Source organism: Periplaneta americana, chromosome 15 (genome assembly GCF_040183065.1).
Source record: "Periplaneta americana isolate PAMFEO1 chromosome 15, P.americana_PAMFEO1_priV1, whole genome shotgun sequence".
Lineage (NCBI taxonomy): Eukaryota > Metazoa > Arthropoda > Insecta > Blattodea > Blattidae > Periplaneta > Periplaneta americana.
Genome location: NC_091131.1, coordinates 67,277,321 through 67,300,505, shown reverse-complemented (window position 1 = coordinate 67,300,505; position 23,185 = coordinate 67,277,321). Strand labels below are relative to the sequence as shown.

At 36.2% G+C, this 23,185-nt stretch overlaps 1 protein-coding gene across 5 annotated transcripts in view; it reads left to right on the top strand.

Moving 5' to 3' along the window:
* Positions 1 to 22,385, top strand: part of Sin3A (SIN3 transcription regulator family member A) — an 88,092-nt gene extending 65,707 nt beyond the window's left edge. For all 5 annotated transcript variants that reach the window (XM_069847586.1, XM_069847584.1, XM_069847588.1 and 2 more), the window contains exons 15-23: positions 860 to 1,100; positions 1,915 to 2,174; positions 7,971 to 8,154; positions 8,420 to 8,589; positions 14,514 to 14,696; positions 14,782 to 14,997; positions 19,472 to 19,683; positions 20,221 to 20,401; positions 20,479 to 22,385. In XM_069847586.1, coding sequence (XP_069703687.1) covers positions 860 to 1,100; positions 1,915 to 2,174; positions 7,971 to 8,154; positions 8,420 to 8,589; positions 14,514 to 14,696; positions 14,782 to 14,997; positions 19,472 to 19,683; positions 20,221 to 20,401; positions 20,479 to 20,721 — 1,890 coding nt within the window. In that variant the 3' untranslated portion in view covers positions 20,722 to 22,385. The remainder of the gene's footprint in view (positions 1 to 859; positions 1,101 to 1,914; positions 2,175 to 7,970; positions 8,155 to 8,419; positions 8,590 to 14,513; positions 14,697 to 14,781; positions 14,998 to 19,471; positions 19,684 to 20,220; positions 20,402 to 20,478) is intronic.
* The last annotated feature ends 800 nt before the right edge of the window (positions 22,386 to 23,185 follow it).

Below are 23,185 nucleotides of genomic sequence, written 5' to 3'. Positions count from 1 at the left end.
GGGATCGTTACGTACAGCTATTCCGTATTTTTTCCATTGCTGGTTGTCACAATCAAAAAATTAAGAGACAGCGTTTCGAAGGGTGGTTCTCCCTTCGTTTTCAGGTGGAAGGAAGGAAAGAAGAGAAAAAACCCTACTGTTGGGATCGTTACGTACAGCTATTCCGTATGACTGATCAGTCATACGGAATAGCTGTACGTAACGATCCCAACAGTAGGGTTTTCCTTCCTTCCACCTGAAGACGAAGGGAGAACCACCCTTCGAAACGCTGTCTCTTAATTTTTTGATTGTGACAACCAGCAATGGAAAAAGTCCAAACCCCTCACCTAAACATTAACAATCAACCATTGCTTTCCACCCCTCATTTAGATCAACACTGAAATATTTTGTTTCACATCATCTTCCTTGATTACTCTACATCCAATCAAGATTATTTCTACTTCTTTCCGTGAGTAAGGGGTATTGTATTAATTCGTGTATTATGAGCCAGATGTCATGTTATCATGGACTTCCTCCTCACCAAGATTTTATTCATGTGACTGTTGAGTGTAAAATGGGTTGCAGTAACAGTGCTTGGGGAAGCAAGTCATAACAGACAAATCTTCATTATTTGCAAAGAAAAGGATAGAGAACACGTAAATGTAGAGAAGAACTATTTCTCATAGCTCTACGACTCATAACCATACTAGTGTTGTGTGGAACAAAATGTGTGTGTAGGATCGAATAGGTTAAGTTAGAGATAAAAAGTCTGAATTTAAAAGAAATCCATATGGAAGCATCATTTGTGGAAATGCAAAGTAGAAATAGAAATCTATCCTAATACTCTTGTTTTGTGTCACGACATGTTTTATGGTTTCAGAGACATGAGCAAGCAGAGGAAGGGTCAGGGGAAGTGACATCAGGTCCACATCTTGTGCTGCCATACAAGGACAAAACAGTGTTGGATGATGCTGCCAACCTTTTGATTCATCACGTGAAGCGACAAACAGGCATTCACAAAGAGGACAAGCAACGCATTAAGCAACTGCTACGCCAGTTCATTCCAGATCTGTTCTTTCATCCAAGACAAGAGCTGAGTGAAGACGAGCGTGAGGAGGAAGGTGAGCACACAATCACAACGAAATACCAGAATTAGAAAGCAGGACTTCATACTACAATAAAAATAGTTGAAAAAATTGTATATCAAACTTCTTATTGGTATGACCAAGTAATCAATAATGAAGGTAAAATTGTGATTGGCTAGGGAAGTGAAAATTCGTGGTAGCACAATGATTCTAGCACTTTTTTTTTCTCCAGAGATAGAATCCATAATCCTCATTTGATAGAAGATTAATAGGACCCATAGATATTCAAGATGGAAACCAGTCTCTTCTGCTAAGTATTATAGGTGCTGCTTTTACTTTGTAGCTAGTCACTATCATTATCTGGTCTCACTTTGTTTCCACAGATTGAACAGTGTTGTTTTTAATGCCTGCCTCCATATATGGAAACTAAAATTTTTCTGTAATTCTGTTAATGTACCAGAAGTGAATTACGTTTACGAGGTGAGAGTAGACATGTATCTCCAGTGATGGAATAATGACTAGCTCAATTTAATTTTGACGTGAACAGTAAATTTTCCCTAAATCAGTTTCATTCAGTAGCAAAATTCTTCTATGTGCCAGAAATACATGGGACCTCCATACTAAGTCCCTTTTAAAAAGCAGTATGCCGAGTATTTTTGTTATCGTGGAGTGCGCATTGTTCTCAGTAGGATATGAGCGTACAAATGTGTGATTTAATACTTGTAGTTTGCTACTCAACCATCAAGGACAATATAGCTAAAATGATTTTTAAACAAATTTTGGTTTTGAAAGATGACTGTTAGGTAATTTCACAGTGTCTATGGATCTTATTGATATATTTTGTTTTCAGATGAGAAGGAGGAAGTTGACATGGACAGTTGTCTGTCCAGCAACACCAACCCCAACAATTCAGCATCTGCAGCAACACCAACTGGTCCTCCAGCCATTGGTAACTCCTCTACTAGTGCAACAGGAGTTGGCAAGGGAAGGAAAGGTGACATACCAATAAAAAAAGAGCCAGATGCGGGAGGTGGAGCTGGTTTGGATGGCGACAATAAGGATAGTGATGGAGAAGTGAAGCTACCACTCCATGCCATCGCCACACACCCGGTTAGTAGCAGTAGTGTTGTGTAATGCATGGCTAGTGCCGGGTTGCCTGCACTGTGCAGGTGAGCAATGTGGAAGCCATGCAACAGCATCATAATGCACAAGGCGTTGATGCGACTGTTGCAATCATGCAGCAGCTCGGGTAGACCTTGTGCACATTAATTTCTAAGGGAGAATAATACTTATAGTAGTGGCCACTAACTGAGACAGTTGAGGAAAACTGCCCTGTCGCCAGATACGGGAACTGTAAAGTGACAGATAGTCGAGAATCGCTTACCTCCACGTATAGATTGACAATGCTGACCATGCAGTCCTGCCAAGTAGAAGCCCAACCCCTCCCCCCCCCTCCACATGCTACTCTGGTCAGCAGTCATTCGCTGTCACGCAGCTGTTGTCCTCGCATCATCAATCTGAATGAAAACTACAGAGAGCAAGATGAATGAAGACAGTGACTAAGAAATCTTAGACTACTTTGAAGCCAGAAACTGATTCCTGATACATTTTAATTTAATGTAAACATAATTTTTACAGTACCTTTCTTTATTTATATTACACAGCCCAATATATACTATTTAAGGAAAAGTTTGAAAAAGCCATTCAAAATACAGTGATAGAGCTTTCGTTGCAATATTAATTTTGGAAAGAAGAACTCTGAAAGGCAAAATATAAATATTAACATAACATTTAAATACCTTGAAAACATTGATTACACACATCGAAATATGTTCCAGAAATTTAGAAAGTTACATTGTGAACCACAAACAAAAATATTTTTTTTGGTCAGCTGATCGTGTTTTTTAACAATTTTATTGATGACGTTGGTAGGTCTTGTAAGTTAAACTTACAACACACGTGAGATAAGTAAATAAATCAAATCAACTTTTATTTAAAAGTAACGAACTATCAGTGTCGCAGACCACTATGTGCTATAAGGAAATAACTAAATTTCTTATTATACCTGTACTCTTTCTAAATTAATTTATTATAGTGGAGATTTGTAAGGAAAGGGAAATTAATGTAGACAAAACGTAAGCATGAAAACTATTTCTGACGACTTCCGGTTCCTCTGAGTGCCACTTGTGGGGTCGTGGCTGAACACAAAAACATCTATGGAATAAAATACGTATTCAAGCATTAACTTATGCCAGTATGCAATTTATTTACACTGATATATAATTAATGTCACCTACAAACATTTTCTATATGCTATTTATTTATATTGATGATAATTAATGTGTCACCTATGTACTTCTTTGAAGACAAAACTAAACTTCCTATAATTTATTTTATTACAACATTTTCACAATCACCACTGAATAATAAGTGAATAACACCTATCGACAATACAAATAATAACAAATGAATGACACCTATCGAGGAATAACAAACAACGATCACACATGAAAATGTTAGTGTCCAGAAAAAAAACTATTCACTTAAATAAAAAAATTATTAATAATTATTTTTTTTATATTAAAATCGGCCAAAAAATAGTATACAATAGATATGTTAAGTGCATATTTTGTCCAATATTCTTTTGAGAAGATTAACTCCATATGTAGATGAAATTATTGGGGATCATCAATGTGGTTTTAGGCATAATAGATCAACTATTGACCAGATATTTTGTATTCGACAGATAATGGAGAAAAAATGGGAGTATAAGGGTACAGTGCACCAGTTATTCATAGATTTCAAAAAGGCATATGACTCGGTTAAGAGAGAAGTTTTATATGATATTCTTATTGAATTTGGTATTCCCAAGAAACTAGTTTGATTAATTAAAATGTGTCTCAGTGAAACGTACAGCAGAGTTCGTATAGGTCAGTTTCTGTCAGATGTGTTTCCAATACACTGTGGGCTAAAGCAAGGAGATGCACTATCACCTTTACTTTTTAACTTTGCTCTAGAGTATGCCATTAGGATAGTCCATGATAACAGAGAGGGTTTGGAATTGAACGGGTTACATCGGCTGCTTGTCTATGTGGATGACGTGAATATGTTAGGAGAAAATCCACAAACGATTAGGGAAAACACGGAAATTTTACTGGAAGCAAGTAAAGAGATCGGTTTGGAAGTAAATCCCGAAAAGACAAAGTATATGATTATGTCTCGTGACCAGAATATTGTACGAAATGGAAATATAAAAATTGGAAATTTATCTTTTGAAGAGGTGGAGAAGTTCAAATATCTGGGAGCAACAGTAACAAATATAAATGATACTCGGGAGGAAATTAAACACAGAATAAATATGGGAAATGCCTATTATTATTCGGTTGAGAAACTTTTATCATCCAGTCTGCTGTCGAAAAATCTGAAAGTTAGAATTTATAAAACAGTTATATTACCGGTTGTTCTGTATGGTTGTGAAACTTGGACTCTCACTTTGAGAGAGGAACATAGGTTAAGGGTGTTTGAGAATAAGGTGTTTAGGAAAATATTTGGGGCTAATGGGGATGAAGTTACAGGAGAATGGAGAAAGTTACACAACACAGAACTGCACGCATTGTATTCTTCACCTGACATAATTAGGAACATTAAATCCAGACGTTTGAGATGGGCAGGGCATGTAGCACGTATGGGCGAATCCAGAAATGCATATAGAGTGTTAGTTGGGAGGCCGGAGAGGACCTTTAGGGAGGCCGAGACGTAGATGGGAAGATAATATTAAAATGAATTTAAGGGAGGTGGGATATGATAGAGAATGGATTAATTTTGCTCAGGATAGGGACCAATGGCGGGCTTATGTGAGGGCGGCAATGAACCTCCAGGTTCCTTAAAAGCCAATAAGTAAGTAAGTGCTTGACAAAATCTCGAAAATAGAGAAGACAAGACAATTTAAATTTACTTGTTCTGTTTTTATCGTTCATAATTATTTAAAGCAGTTCATATTGAAAATAATTATGTGTTGAAATCAGCAATATTTCCTGAAGCTAGTAGTATAATTTTTTTACAACAATGTTGCAGTTAACATCAGGAGATCCACACGTGTGGAGTAACGGTTAATGCGTCTAGCCGCAAAACCAGGTGGCCCAGGTTCGAATCCCAGTTGAGGCAAGTTACCTGGTTGAGGTTTTTTCCGAGGTTTTACCTCAATCCAATATGGTTAAATGCTGGGTAACTATCGATGCTGGACCCTGGACTCATTTCACCAGCATTGTCACTTCCATATCATTCAGACACTAAATAACCTAAGATGTTGATATATCGTCGTAAAATAACCTTCAAAAATAAAACATCAGGAGCTCGAGAGAGAACAAACTGCCTCATGCTCCGAAATGGTTGTTCAAGCATTTCTCCGCCAGTTACTATGCATCCTTGACAACAGCATAATTTCTCTGATCTAATTTAGTGGCCACTAGTATAAATTGTTTCAGGCCCAGTCAATTGAAAATTTATATTGTTTCTTTACAAATATGTAACAAATTCTGCATGAGTTGGAATGAAATAAGTTTAAAAAAATATATACAGTAATGCTTGGACTTTGTATCAGTGCTCATCATCCTGTGATTTCTGTTAAGAATTGACTCATTGTTCTGTTAGTCTTGAGCAGTCATCCGCAGCCTCTTGTACTGTACAACAAAATGAATTGTATGGCATTTATTAATATATTTGTCCACGTACTTTAGCAATTTTGCTTGTAGTGAAGGGTCAATTTCATTTTCAATTCTTGAATATTTAATTTTTATACATCATCAATAGAGCTGGTGTTGTAAGCACTAAAAGTTAAGAATGACACTGAGTGTATATGAATGGATGTGGTGCCCATTAGCAGGGTTTTAAGCCTAGATCATAAAGAGTCGATATATAATACTAGAGAAGTGAGTCATAAGGACTGAACAGTGGATCTTGTAAACCACGCACTAAGTATTATCATTATTATTATTATTATTATTAGTTTTGTAAATGTCTTTTTTGGAGAGGCAGTTGTATTATTAGTTTCTTTCTGCGAGAGTTGATTTGTTTGTTTGTTTTATTAGTTTTGAACACAGTAGGTTTTGTTCGTAATAGAATAATGACAGTACTAGAAAAAATAAACAAACATTGTTAAAATGAGTTCAAATGAGGGTTCAGATATTGAAAATGCTGCAAATTCAGCAATTGAATGTTAGTATCATGGAAATTCTGCATAATATACAAATGTTTATAATAAATAAAATCAGTTCCATTTTATTTAATTTAATGTGTGGTTCACATCGTGCAACCAGTTAGGTAAAAGCAGTATCATTACCTAATTAGTTGCGTAATTAATGTGTTTACAACATTTTTTATTAGTGATGTAAAGTCCACAGTACATAAAATGGATAAAGATCATTTACAGTAACAAAGGAATTACCCAATGTCAGGAATGGCATCTAAAATGAGTAGAAGCATGGCTTGTACATTTATCAGCTACAAGTAACAATATTAAGTAATAGTTTCTATAAATCTGGACTCCAATCATCAGTGTAGATATCTCTTCAGGTGCCATTGACTTGTGAGTTACTATTATAATATTCCTCCTATTTAAAAAAAGTATTTCCTGAAAATATGTGGACATACTGTAACTGTTTGTTCTGGAGTTACTTAAAAATATCTTGTTTCGGTACTCAGAATCCAATACTTGTTGGAAGACCTCAGAGTCTGCTAGTGTTCAACATTTTAGGACATTTGGGTGCCATTTTGCATTCACAAAGTTAACTTTTCGTACACCATTGTTTGTACTGAATTTTTAACTTCTTTTGCAAAAGTGGACTGAGTATGTAATGGTATTGGACATGATAACTATTTGTGTTTGTTGTAGTCTCTGCAGGAATAATGAGGAATCCATTGCATTTGTAGAAAACAGTTGAATTATCTGTAAAATGTCGGTATATTTGGTAACAGAAATATTTTCCTTTGGTATGCTACAATAGTATTATGGTAACTTAGAGCTTATAATGAAAAGTAAGAAAATTGGAGTGTTATGCTTTTGTGCCGGTCAGTGTACAAAAAGAATCATGCACGTAGTACAAGATTTGGAGAAATAGTAGCATTTTTAGTAAAGCGATATGTAAGAAAAATGCAAATAGAGAAAATTGAGTTTAAAAGTTTAAAGGCCCACCCAGAGCATGCAACCTTTTAATTAGTCTGCCAAGACAGCTGATAGAAGGGGTCTATCTACATGAAAATTTGTGTAGAAGTTCTTTGAACCATATACAATTTCTTAACGTTAAAACGAAAAATGGATTCCCCCACCACCAAAAAAAAAAAAAAAAAGAAAGAAAGAAAAATGACAATATTGCTTAAATATATTCTTAAGTTCTGTGAAGAAAGAGTTACGTAGAAATTGAGAACAGTAAGAAAAATAATAATTTTGTCATGGATTCAGACACTTTGTGGGGTTAGTGGTTAACTGAGAGCATATAGACTATGAAGCAAATATAGGAGAGTCAAATGACGAGACACAAACCTATACACTATCCTTCAATTCAAACTTGCAGTGAACAAACATTTGTAAACATGGTTGTCAAATAAAACTTTACATATATACAATCGGTAATTGCGTTTCAATGCCAGAATTTCAGTGAGGTATGGTACCATAACCCCTTTGTATTAATAATGTAATTGCTTTGTGGCCCACCTATATAAAGTAGGAATTTTGGAATAATCATGATGCACTCTGTTGAAGTAATTATATTGTCGATAGAAAATATTTTAATTCTGTGGGACTTTAAACATTGTAAAAAAAAACTATACTTGAAGCTGTGCAATAACCTATATATTAGAAACAGTAATAATAATAATTCGTGTTCTGTAGGAATGATGATTGTTTTTCAGGATGAGTGCTACACCTTAATGTTCGGGAATAACCATTGGTACCTGTTCTTGCGCCTGCACCAGATCTTGTGTGAACGACTCACTCGCATGTATGAACGAGCAGTTGCTCTGGCAGCAGAGGAGGCAAAAATGCGGCAAGGTCGCAAGGAGTCTACTGCTGTTGCCCTGCGCCTCAAGCCCAAGAGTGAGTTCCTTACCTTACACTTATGCGATGATGCAAAGCAAGCAAAATGCCCTATGATGAGAACTCTGCCTTGCAAGGGGGACTGTCCTGTGTAAGGCTCTGAATTGTTGGTGTTTCTGGCCAGGGTGGGTCAGATTCAGGGCTCTGACAGGGACAGGGTTGACCCTGTGTGCATAGATTATGAGAGCTGAGGGTTTGGTGTACAGTTATTGTAATTGAGGCTAGTATCTGGTGGCAGTATAGTGATGCTGTGTGCTGGTTGCAGGTGAGATAGAAGTGGAAGACTACTATCCAGCATTCCTGGATATGGTAAAGAATGTGTTGGATGGTAATATGGACAGCAATGCATATGAAGATACCCTGCGAGAGATGTTTGGAATCCATGCTTACATTGCTTTTACATTGGACAAAGTGGTGACTTACGCTGTTAGACAGGTAAGTGTCATCGTTGGTTTCTTTGCATTCCCAGCATACATGCACAAAGCACCTTATATTCATTGTTGTCTAAATTAAACATCTCATGCTTTTGTATGTATAACAGAGCTCACAATATTATTCTACATACATATCTTCAGCATAGCCTAGAAGCTTAATGAATTTTGATGTTGATATACTTATTCATTTCTGTATATTTACCACTACAGTTTTTTTTTCTCGGAACTTCATATTAAAATATTTTCATATTTTGAGCTTCCTGTTGTAACATGGTGTGTTCTCAGCATTATCTAGAGGTGTAATCAATGAGTTACTTTGATATGTCACATGTCGTTGTTGTTTTCTAATGCCAGGCGTTTGACAATAAAGTCATTTGACTTCTTGAACTCCAATATTTTTCAAAGATATCATGGTCAGCCACTGAAGCACAGATTTTGAGGTGCTCCGAATCCATTTTTTGGTTTGATTTGCATAATGGGCAGTTAGGGGACATATATTCCAATGCCCTGCAGGTGTTTGGCCAAACTGTAGTGAGTGAACTCATTATTTAGAGTAAGTTTTGTCAAATAAAAAAAATTATAGGACTTACGGATAGTGAGATAATTGCAAATGTTTCGAAAGTGCTGACAGCAATTGCAAGATGTCTCAACGCTGCATAAGTAGTACCCCACACCCGTGCGGTCAGCGACTTGCAGGGGGTGGGTTAAGTTCAGCTACCTTTCACTGTGTATCTTGCAGCAGCAAACAAATGTACTAAGCTTCGGTGTAATACTTCGCGAGCTAATCTGGTGATAAATCTTCGCACAGAAATGACCTATGTATACTCTGGATAGGGACGTAACTGTTATTTGTTTAGTTTGTGTAATTTAATGTCGGAAAATGTAAATTAATAACCCGAATGAACAAAATAGCTTGTGTTACAATGTAATACGCTAACAATTCAATATTAAGTATGGCATAATAATTTTAATGTAAGCAAGAAATACGTACAGCAATAACAAGAAATAACGTGAAAGTCAGGAAATTATGTCCAAATTAGTGAAAACACTTAGGATTGAAGTTTCATTTACAATTAATTGATGTAACTTTGTAAACAAGCTGTAATTAACATTACAGTTTGTTGTTTTACGAATCACTAATTCTGGACGTTAATAATGAAATAAACTCTGTAAACCACATTCCACTCACATCTTACAGGTACTGTTCAAAATGTCCACCATTAGCATGCGTGCAGCTTTCACATCTTCTAGTCCAATTATGACGATCTTTGGCCAATAGTTCTTCACTGTTCCAAATTTCTTCTGTGGCCTGGATCATGTCTAAGTACTCACGATTTGTGAACTCTGGCATCTCGTAGTTTTGAAATAATTTAAACTGTATTGCTGTACATCCAACTGCACACTAATGCAATGTAAACATCACAACAGCTGATAAGTTGCGAGTACTATGCAAACTGACGACCTTCTGTACGTGACCCGACAATCAATGTTTCCTATGTTTCTTCAGTCGATTAATTCGAAATCTGTGAATTTTTTAATTAAAATATTGCTGCAACGTGAACATAATAAATGTTCTCTTCGTTGCTTTCCTGGTTGAGTGTTAGAGAAGGCCGTATGGCCTTAACTCTGCCAGGTTAAATAAATTATTATTATTATTATTATTATTATTATTATTATTATTATTATTATTATTATTATTATTATTATACAAGAAATTAAACCATATTTTAAACAGTATTCGTAAAATTCGCGATCGAAATGTCGGCATAAAAGTATTATTTCTTCAAAAACGAGCAAAATGGTATTATACTTTTTTGTTTGTTATATTTCAAGGAATCACATCCTACAATTAATGTACTACCTTACCTTCCACCCTGTATAGTCTTTGGATCAAGAAATCGTATCTTTCTTCAAACATACATACTGGAAATGGGTAGTGAGATTTCTTCCTTTTGAGAGAAATTTCAAGAAATATTCTATCTTCCAAAATTAGAAAATAGACTATAATGGCTGTGTTATCTGTCTGAAAGATGCCGGGAAACATAAATTATAAAAGCCTTTGATGTAATTGAAGTCCTCATTTCCAAGCACTGCAACCCAGTTTTTGAAACTGAGATTGGTTTAATTTTATTTTAAATGTCTGTGATTAGAAAATTAGAGGTGACATAACAGATTATCTCATTCAAGAATTTTTATTTCTTTATTTGAAATTTAATTACCGCCAACAAAGTAACTTTCCTATCATGGATTTTTTTAGACCTCCAGGGAGGCTGCCCCTTCTTTTACAGACAATTCAGACTGTGTTCTTTTATCTTTTATCCCAAGCACTTCGAATTAATGAGTTTCTACTACTCTTTTTCCTTACATTACACATACATATTCTCACCCTAGTACACGACATAACTCTCCACAGATACTACACATGCTCAGGGTGGCCTGCCAAAGTGGTGTGCAACTTCAAAATGGGTCACATTTCTGCCATCTATCTGCAATATGCAGAATCCGAATCACGCAAGTGAAGTGGATAGGCATTTGAGACGCATACACACTAAAGAATGAAAGTAAATATCGATTCTTTCTAACAGTGTTTAGAGCCTTTAATTATTTTTGTAATCTTCGTTTACAGAAGTGAAAGTTAGAGTTTCACATATCATTGCTCATGACTAACATGCCTCGTAATAAATCTTATGTTTTCGTTATTTTATATATAGTTCTCTCTCTCTCTCTCTCTCTCTCTCTCTCTCTCTCTCTCTCTCTCTCTCCAGAATTTGTATTGCATTCAGCTTTAGATATTAAACCCAACATACCTTTGCAGCTTCTAAACAAACAGCTTATGACACCTATGAACAAGTCTTTCTCTACATGCAGTTCTAGGTTTTCATGGTGAATGTGAACAGATTTAGACTTTTGGGTATACCACTATGTTCTAGAACTTAGCATTTCGGAACTACATGCAAGTTCCATCATCAGGACAGAACGGTATCACCAATGGATCACTTATGATGTTCATTATCTACCGTATCTGGCCTGATGATGGGACCATCGTATATTTCCGAAATGTTAAGTTACATGACACAATGTAATACCCGAAAGTCTATTCTGAAGTCTTTCTCTCCATCTACTTCGTTCTTTAGTTAAGTTCAAATGTGATCTCCCCCACCCCCACCCCCCAACGAATGCTCATTTTGTGCGTCTTTCCCATGTGCCTATATCATTTCTCTTGGATAGTGTTTAATGCAAATTCAGAAATATGGATAGAAATTTAACAACATAGGAACAAAAATGGTTAATAGTAATTAATTTCATATTGAAACTCAAATTTGTATCTTTGTGGATTGTATTGTGGTCATTCCATGTCAGATCAACAAATGAAAGTATTATTTTCACTCTTACCCTCTTCTCTATATTTTAATAATCATCTGTGCATGTAGTGTTGAGAAATAGTAACACAACACACATTTTTTTCTGATGAATGATTTTTGGGATGACTGGCGCTCAGAAATGTTAAAAGAAATTACTTTTGAAAGAATTTTTATTTGTTCATCACATGTGAAATCAAGCTAGAATAATGAAATTGGGTCATTTTAAAGCTGTTTTCAAGGGCTTTCATATCTTTTATATGACATATAAGAAAATTTTCCGAAGACATAAAAAGAGCTTTGAATTGGCCCCACTTCATTATTCTATCTTGATTAAAACTCAGGTTAATATATGTATATGGAAAAACTATTTTGGACAACTACTAAATATACATAGGCCAAATAGAAATGGTCGGGACGAAATTGAAATACAAACTGCTGAGCCATTTATACCCGAACCCACACTTTCTGAAATCGAAATTGGGATAGAAAATCTGAAAAATTATAAGTCTCCAGGTATCAATCAAAGTCCAGCAGAATTAATACAAGAGGGTGGAAGTGCATTATCTAACGAAATTCATAAGCTTGTACTTGCTATTTGGGAAAAGGAAATTTTATCAGAACAATGGAAGGAGTCCATTATCGTACCTATCTTTAAGAAGGGGGACCAGACAAACTGTAGTAACTTTCGAGGAATATCACTTTTGTTGACGTCGTACAAAATTTTGTCCAATATTCTTTTGAGAAGATTAAGGGGACACTCAACTTAAAAATTGGAGAAAAAGTGTCATAGAAATGAATTCTTCCCCTATTCATTGAGAAGTCACAGTCAAATGCACAAAGCCAAAAAATAAAAAATGATAATTAAAAGTGATATTTTAATTAATGATTGATTAAAAATTGAAATATTTTTTATTTTGAAAAGTATTGGATCTAATGAGCTGAGATTTTGCATGTTACTTTCCATGTGTATATTAAACTTTTTCTCCAGATTTGAAAAAGATTGGTCAAATAGCAAAAAAAGTTCCAAAATATAGTTGAGTGTCCCCTTAACTCCATATGTAGATGAAATTATTGGGGATCATCAATGTGGTTTTAGGCATAATAGATCAACTATTGACCAGATATTTTGTATTCGACAGATAATGGAGAAAAAATGGGAGTATAAGGGTACAGTGCACCAGTTATTCATAGATTTCAAAAAGGCATATGACTCGGTTAAGAGAGAAGTTTTATATGATATTCTTATTGAATTTGGTATTCCCAAGAAACTAGTTTGATTAATTAAAATGTGTCTCAGTGAAACGTACAGCAGAGTTCGTATAGGTCAGTTTCTGTCAGATGTGTTTCCAATACACTGTGGGCTAAAGCAAGGAGATGCACTATCACATTTACTTTTTAACTTTGCTCTAGAGTATGTCATTAGGATAGTCCATGATAACAGAGAGGGTTTGGAATTGAACGGGTTACATCAGCTGCTTGTCTATGTGGATGACGTGAATATGTTAGGAGAAAATCCACAAACGATTAGGGAAAACACGGAAATTTTACTGGAAGCAAGTAAAGAGATCGGTTTGGAAGTAAATCCCGAAAAGACAAAGTATATGATTATGTCTCGTGACCAGAATATTGTACGAAATGGAAATATAAAAATTGGAAATTTATCTTTTGAAGAGGTGGAGAAGTTCAAATATCTGGGAGCAACAGTAACAAATATAAATGATACTCGGGAGGAAATTAAACACAGAATAAATATGGGAAATGCCTATTATTATTCGGTTGAGAAACTTTTATCATCCAGTCTGCTGTCGAAAAATCTGAAAGTTAGAATTTATAAAATAGTTATATTACCGGTTGTTCTGTATGGTTGTGAAACTTGGACTCTCACTTTGAGAGAGGAACATAGGTTAAGGGTGTTTGAGAATAAGGTGTTTAGGAAAATATTTGGGGCTAATGGGGATGAAGTTACAGGAGAATGGAGAAAGTTACACAACACAGAACTGCACGCATTGTATTCTTCACCTGACATAATTAGGAACATTAAATCCAGACGTTTGAGATGGGCAGGGCATGTAGCACGTATGGGCGAATCCAGAAATGCATATAGAGTGTTAGTTGGGAGGCCGGAGAGGACCTTTAGGGAGGCCGAGACGTAGATGGGAAGATAATATTAAAATGGATTTGAGGGAAGTGGGATATGATGATAGAGAATGGATTAATCTTGCTCAGGATAGGGACCAATGGCGGGCTTATGTGAGGGCGGCAATGAACCTCTGGGTTCCTTAAAAGCCAGTAAGTAAGTATATATATCTGTGTGTGTGTGCGTGTGCACACATTTTTTAGCATCTGTTACCCTTCCATCAGAAAAATGTGAAAAAAAAAAGGTGTGTTGTAATATAATCGTCACTACATTTATATTTAACTTCAGAATAAATAAGAGGGTAAAACTATGACACTTGTTTACACGTGAAATGGCACATTGGCCCTGGTTAGACCAGAAGACTCAGTGAAGCGATCACTCCCATCTTTCTTCTTACTATGTTAGTTTGTAATAACTGTGATGCAGCTGCAGTACCTGGTGTCTGATGAGTCGTGTCAGGAATGCATGGAGTTGCTGCAGCAGGAGCAGCGTCGTGGTGGTGCTGGAGGTCTCTGCAGCACAGCACATCAGCGGAATGCTGCAGAATTGGCATACCAGCGGCGTGCAGAGCAGGCCTTGGCAGATGAAAACTGCTTCAAGATATACGTGGTAAGTGAGTAGGATGGACAATGTTGAGTATGATAAGTGAAGTTGTACAGTGCAATCTAAAGCTGTATGTATGTGTGTGTTGCAGTATAAGCATGACTGCAAACTGACACTGGAGCTGCTGGACACAGAAATGGAAGAGCCTGAACCTGTGGCCGAGGCAGAGAAATGGTCATCATATGTGGAGCGCTTTGCCAACAGTGGGGTGGAGGGTGTAGGTGGTTCCAACACAAGTGCAGTGGCCACTGAGGGCACAGAGCACCAGGACCATCGCATGGAAACATCTGCAGATGAAGCAGATGAGGCAAGTATTGCATAGTTATTTCATTTTCATTAAACATTGATTTTAGCATTATTTATGCTGTATTATTTTTTGATCCCTGATACTTGCCCCTTAAAATTGGGGTCAGTGCAGCTAGAAAGATGGGTTCGTGTGTATGATAAATACATGATTTCAAGTGTTATGTTACGGTTTTTGTTATGTGCCTAGGCTTGCCATAAATTGTGTCACTTGCAATTTTATGAGTAAAAAGATTATGGTTGAAGATTTTTAAATTTTCTTTTATATAACTATGCTTATTTCACACATCAATTAATTGTCAAAATGGCCACATAACACATTTCGGTCAGCCATCTGTTGCATGGATGGTTTCAATTGGGAAATCACTGCTGCCACCAAGGAGCACTTAATACTCTCCAGATTAGGATATTTTTTCTTGTAAACAATTTTTTCTAGCACTGACCATAGTTCGAAGTCCAAAGAGTTGAGTCAAGGCTACCAGAGGGTCAGTCACCAGTTAAAATAAAAAATCAAGAATGTGGTTCTTAAGCCACACCTGCATTAACTTTGTTCTGTGGGCAGAATCTTGCTGGAAATTTCATTGTTCATTTCTAAATAAGGTATTGCTTAGATTATTCACGAGACCCTCCAACATAGTTTCATGATACACTTTGTCTTTGGTTTTTACAACAGAGCTGCATGTGTTCAGCGTAACTCACTCCCCCATCAGACCTTCATTGAAGAGGGGTGGTGGCCGTTTGAATTCTTAGAGCTTTCTCACGAACGTCGTGAGAACTTAATGCATCAATCAATCTTCTTAATGTATCCAGCTGTTTGCTGACAACATAAAGTCCACTGTAGTCTATTCAGTCGTTGTTTTTCACGAGAAATGAGGGGTATTTTGATCGATGTTTATTATAGATGCCTGTTGCTAGTAGCCAGAGTTGGGGTGTAGTCAATATATACTGCAGGGCTGTATCTTCTGTAACTTAATGCATAAACCATATAATTTTCTGGTTAAAAATCTTTCATTGGCAAAAAGAATCATTTCATGACCATTTCTTGGCATATCACTTCAGAAGACTTCTCAATTTCATGACCCTCTGGGTCGTCAGCTACATAGGAAGTGCCCAGTACTTTGACAATAAGCTTCAAGTCCAATATCATCACTAAGCACTCTGGACATATTTTTTTCGAAATGTTGAGCTCCTGATGAGCCATTATAGTAATGTTTTCAGACAAGATTTCAGCAAATACGGGTTCCCCCTGTCTTCATAGCTGTCACTTTTCTCTCAGTTCTTGTGCACCCCTCTCTCAGACAGTCTTTTAGGAGCCGGCTCAGCAAATCTCTGAATGGTTAGATGACAGAAGAGAGATAAAAGATTGTACTAATCTGTGAAAAGAAGTATGTTCTAATGCTCAGCTTACAGTCCAGCAAGCATTGACCAGAGCATTGGAATGAAGGCAGTCTATCTTTTGTTTTGCTTTTAGTATACTCCAGTACACACAGTCAATTGAAACTCAGTGGTCTTTCACTGGCAGAGATATTGTACAATATGTGCTAAAAGTTTTTAACAGTATTTGAGGAGCATCGTTTCAAAACATATTAAGTCCCCCAGTGGACGAAATTAAATTTGTTACTTTCTATTTATTTATCTTTCATGCTGTGAAGTCTGATGGTTCCAAGTCGTCATATTCGTAAACTGTGAAACCAATACTTAAAAATGGTTTTGTGTAGTGTTTTGAAAACTTCTCCGGTTTACGAGTAATCCAGTTTTTCGTTGTTCGTGTAAAAAAATTGTAAGTTGCACATAATACGTTTTGAAACTATGCTCCTCATTTATGGTAGGACTGGGTTTGTTGAAAATTTCCTAAGGGTTTATTTCAAAATCTTCATATATTTATTATATGCTCAGTTTTTCCATTGTAACATAGTTTACGCTGTCTTCTAATTTTCCTCTCCTTATCATACATAATTTGTCAGTCATGTTATCTTGAATAAATTGATCTATCCTTGTTTCTATATGTAATCTTACAGAAACAAACTAATGAAACCATTGCAAGATATTCTTGTTGCTGACAGAAAAGTTAACAGTTTTGTAATGTACACTAATTTAACTCTCAAAATTCAAATTCTGTAGTAAAGTAGTCCTTGAATTTATTATGTATTTAAAACTTCGAAGACACTGTACACTGTATTCTACTGTTAAAATTATACAGATTTGAAAAACATATCTATGTTATTTTCCTTCAAAATTGGGTTCAGTTAGTAAGAATGTATGTATGCTTTAAAAACGTCAATATTCGTTTTCAGTGGTTAAAAGCAGTGAAAGGGAGGAAATCGAAAAATGTGACTGAATAGCGTCATCTCACTGGTTTGATATCATCCCACATATAGGTGATGAGATGGAAATTCTGAAATGAAAAATTTTCTACCTAACCAAATTGTTGCATTTTTTTAGCTCCCTTGCTTACAGGCTAAGGCTGAGTGTGCACACATTCAGATGCAACATGGCTCTTCACGCTGCAACATTTTGCTTTACAATGTCTCAACGCCTCATGACAGCTTAACACTGCTCACGAAACTAATCTGTTAGTTGTGTGTGTTTGGAAAACTGTCCTAGCCTAGAAAATGGCCTCATGGTGCATTTTGATTACTTTTGAAGAAAAAGATCAAAATAAACAGACAAAATGCACAGAAAATGTGCTGCATATTTTGTATCCCACTTCACATTTTATCGCAGAGTTAAAAACGATGCTAATGCATTTAACATGCTTTTAAACATAAAATTACTTGTTTTGACAGCATTTGATCACATTTCGCATTTATCATGATTACTAATATATCGTTCAAGAGCTTGTTGGGTTGGCTGAAACTGTTTCAGTAATAGTCTGATTACATTATGAATCAGAAGGATAACAGGCACAATTGTATTGAGTTAAAAGAAAATAGATGAAAACACAAAGCCTGCAACATAAACGTTATATGAATGTTTTTCTACACCAGCTGATTGAAAGCCGCATAATGTTGGTTCCATATACGTCCGCTATTGGCATATGGCATGTTCTCTCCAAGGTTATTCCTTCTCTGTCTTCCTCAAAGTTTCCAAGTAACTACAGATGTCACGTGATCATGCATTGAATGCCATTGGTTGCCTGAGAGCGGGAGTTGTGGCACAAGCTGTGTGCTGTTTGCGAGTCGCGAACTGAAGGAGCTGACAGTGCCTTGCAAATGACCAGCTCGAGGGAGAGAGACATTCAAAAGAGCAGTTCGTTCTTGAATGACCCATCAATGCCACTACTACGACAACAACACACATGCACAGTACGCTGCACCCGTTACATTGTCAGGAGCACTGATGCCCTCCATTGCTTTTTGTAATATTGCAGCATAGAAATTTCTTTTGCTTTTTGTCTAGATTAAAATAACGTTTGCATGCCTCGAAAAAGGTAACATTGTCTCTGACTCGCTCTTGTATTGCATTTTCTATCAGATACTTCGGACAATCTTTGGAATCTGCAGCATGGTTCCTATGACAATTCACACAGTGCTTGGTGTTGGGACATGGGAAATCACTTGCAGTTTGTTGCACTCCTGATGTGATCTTAATCGAGCACATGATTGAAAATGGGTTCTCGATTTCTCTCCTGAACGAGAAGTGCAACATTGTGATATTCTCTCAGGCCCAGAATCCGTGCAGTCACAGCAACGATCTTTTTTTGATAAAGGGCTGATAACAAGGCCACAGCTGTCATCTGACTCGTCAGTCTGAGAAGCAGCATTCAGTCTGCATCCAAGACTTACCGTCTGTTACATATGCAGGATAAATGAATGTATCCATTTAGCACCATTTTCTTGACTTTTGAGAAATCTAACTGAATCTAAGTGACGCTCTTGAAAATGATTTTAATTGTGCAAATGCAGGTGTAAGATTTTTATCCAGTACAGGACTCGACAAGTTGATTTAGATTTTATTGACCTTTGTTGTTTACCTTTGCCGGAGATTATTTTGTTTTACTTAACTGGACATTTTGGACCCTCTACATCCGAATATTTTATAGAGTTTTATTATTGTTAAATCTTCAGATTATGTGTGTCTGGTGGCATTTGTTTTATCATTAAGGTTGCTTTTTACACTTAGTCTTGGGTCCAATAATTGCTCTTTTTTTTTTTAACGAATCACCTTGTTAGTAATGCATTTGTATAGCTGATTTTAATGTGACAAGGTTTTTTTAGTTCGTATTTGCTTTTAACGTATGGTATTGTTAGTGTTTTTGTTTCTGAAAGAATTTTATATAATGGCACAAATATCCATAGCAGCTGATGCGCCCTTTTTAAACCCCACTAACCGTCATAATCCAGATTGAATCCTGGTCGTCATGATGGAAGGCAGAGAAGCTAATCACTAGGCCATGGGCGGACTCAGTTCTACTTTTATAACGTGTGATTTTTCTATAGTGACTATATTGATCAGTAACTGTTGTGATCGATTGTTAGATGGAACCATTCCTGAGTGGTGGCAGACGTCGAAAGCCAGTGTTTCTGCCCCGTAATGTGAGGCTTTGGCGCAAATACTCCTGTCAGGTAAAGAAGGCTCGAGGGAAGCAGCAGGATACTGGAGCTGAGGGCGCAGACACAAGCAGTCAGAGCGAGTTAGCAGAAGCTGGCAGCTCACCAAGTAAACAAGCAGACTGCAAAGCCAAATCCAGGTGAGCATTGTGTAATCTTTATGCCTATGTTCTGCCTGTCAATTTGTCACCTCAGCTTCCAGTTGCTAAATTTCATGCATTTTGGCACTTTCAAACTGCTGCTGCTGCCACCACTTCTTTTTCCCCTCCTGATACGATTTATTCTAGTAGTCTGTTATAGTATATTTTTCCATCGAAATAAAATTCTGCAATCATCACCCAAAGCCCATGACTTTTCTATTGAATTGTATATTTTTCTATATTGGAATTGAAAAAATTGCAACCTGCAAGATACTTTGCGCATCCCTTGAAAGAAACTGTTATTGACTATAATATATATATTTATTCATTCTACTACGGGGTAACTGATAAAATTGAGAATAACGATATATTTTATTAAGGAATCAATGTGGCCCTGACTCTGGCTCTGTAACAACTGCAAAAAAAAATACTTGGACAGAGCCTTTCATATGCTTTGTATTTGCACAAAGGCTTCAGTATTTATTGTTCGAAATCTTATTACTACTGTATAAAACACTGTGTCTGATGCTGTTGCAGCTCTGAGGATGAGCGAAATAGTGAAGGTGGTGTGAGTTCAAAATCTCGCGTGAACAACGTGGCAATGGTGGCTGCAGACAATACACAGTGCCGCTTCAACATCAATGCATACCGCATGGTGTTTGTGGTGAACAAGGAGAACTTGTTATACAAGCGGCAGGCACTACACCGTGCCAGACAGGTGAGTGAGTTGTAATATTGCTGTTCCACTCAGTAATGTCATAAGAGCTAGTAATGACAGGTTTGTTCATGTTGCAGTCTCACTCATCAGTGTCGTTGCGGCTGAGTTGCAAATTCCGTGGCTGGCATGGGACTTGGGCAGCACAACATGTGAGTGATGCACAGCACAAGGCGTGTGTGGACTGGTTGATGGGACGTGGTGAGGGTGTAGTGCCAAATAGGACACGAGTCTTGACGGATAACGACGTGGCTCGGCCCCCATACAGGTCATACAATCGGTACAGAGTGGATAGACTGTCTGTGGCAAGCAGTGATCTGTGAGTTGTGCAATGGGTGGTGTGTGATGCCATGTTGTGCCTAGTCAAGTGAGCAGCCATATCAACGCAGACTCTGTGTGTACATTTGTGAAAAGTGTTTTTTTATTATTATTATTTTTTGTACTTAACAATTCAGATATTGTTGAAAAGACATTGAAGCAATGTCCCCTCTCAGCTTTCAGTTGGGCCTTCAAGCAGAGTAATAAATCGCTAATGATAAAAAGTGACACATAGTGTGACGCCACTCATTACTTTGAATCTATGCAATGTCTCTATTTCCTTGTGATCGCCACACACTGACAGTACAAAATGAAGCCCGATCTTCTCTGCATCTCTTGGTGTACAAATCAGAATGATAGAAATCCTCGCTTTGCACATGAACTTACTGGTGAGTAGCATTTCTTTTTTGTGACAATATTGCGATGTATGTATAAATTAGATTGAGTTCACCATCGAGTTAGAATTGTACAGGCTATATGATTTTTGTGCGAGAGGGAACAATTTTAAACAGCACGGCGATGCCCTCGACATTGCAGTTTTCACCCTGCTCAGGTGCTAATTTTTTACTGAGGGAGGGAGAGGGGAAAATAGTATGATTTTGCTAAGCAAATTATTTATTTTTCTAATAAAATTTTAAGAAATCGAAAAAAAAAATAACCAGAAGTATTTTATTTATTAATGAGAAAACTGCTGTCAGGGTATCAGTGGCTTGATGTGATGTGCAAGTAACTTGATGAACAGGCCTAGTGAATCTGATGCGGAGCTTCTTTCAGATGTTTTAGATGCCAGTATTATATTTCTTCTTTAAAAGTGATCAACATTTGTATTTTATGTTCTCACTATTAATTCCATTTAAGTAAAAGAACTGCTTTCATATTTTTCTAGAATTCTGGACTTCACTGATATTGTTTTACTGTTTGATAACATGAATTTCAAAGGGCGCTGTACAGGTGTCTAGAAAGCTTTTATGTAGAGAAAGGATGTAATACATTTTTTTTTTTGCGGCTAATTTGTATTATTTCATTTTAAATGATGCAGACTCTCGTGTCATTTTTAAGTGAATCAGTATGCATATTACAATGAAATCCTGTGTTTGCAGTTTTATCTTTACATAGTGTAAGAAGTCGATTGTGACGTGCTTTATCATGATTCATTAGTAAACATATCTTAAAAATCACTTGTTCCCTGAATAGCACATCCGGCCATATTCATGTTGTAGGGAACTATTTTTCGAGGGTCAAATTACCAAAGTCGTGGATTGCAGGCTCGGAAACCATGTCAGTACACCTGTCCTAGCCATCAAGTTACTTGGAGCACATGATACGTGCAGATATAGCAATTTCACTTTCATAGTACAAACAAGACACAATGTATAGTTTCTAGTAGGATGAAGACTAAGCTTCTATCCATAATAGGATTAGGAATAATTCCTGATTTTGTATATATGTGAATATATATATGTATATAAATATAAATAATAGTTTTCCCCCCTCTCATTCCGAACACTTGAGTCACGGACGCATTGAAAGCAGAATACGTAACTTGAAATTTTCACACAGAAAATTAAAAAAGAAAAGGGAATAAATATGCCTGAGAAGTTTTGTAAATAAATACATTGTATATTTGTGATGACGAGATTTCAATTTAATAAACATTCTATGTACAGTTTATGAATGAAAAAAATAGTGTCATGCTCTAAAACTTCTATCTTGTCCCAGTCTGATTTCCAATATTACATATTGAAAACCTGCATGCAGTTCCTTACTCCTATGCACAAACAGAATTAAACTGCTTTGATTTGTAATGAAAAAGCAAGTGTAGGTGTCACTTTCGTTAATTTTCGTAATTTTGTGTATTGGTATTGTGAAATTTGGTAACAACAGAATATTTATTCACCATGAAAATACGAAAGTCGTTTCTTCATTAAAATATATTAATAGAATATGACTTTATTTTGTATTAAATTTGTACGTTTATATCGTGATATTTAGTACTTGGTATAAAAATAATTTGAGTATCAATCAATTCCTTAATATGCCCCTATTTCTTTATGAATTACAGATGCATTTTATTTCATTGTTCAGTTTGTTTCTTAGTCATTATTAAGAGACAAAATAGTCGCCTTTGATTGTCTTGTAGGCATGTCCAACCTTTTTATTACCATGGGCCACTACTGTTAAGGTGAAAGTAGCCATGTTGTTTTATATGCAAGCTATAGGTAAGTAGTAAAATGCAAGTACCTGGTATGTGTAATACTAGCAGTTACAATAAACTAAATTTAACATTATTATTATTATTATTATTATTATTATTATTATTATTATTATTATTTAGCTTACTACAATTTGTAGATCGCCTAATATGACATGTACCGTACATAATATGATTTAATAAGAACAAAAGTAGGGATAGTCGGACAGTGTGGTTGCATGAGGGGAAAAATTGCATACTGCAGTAATATAATATTT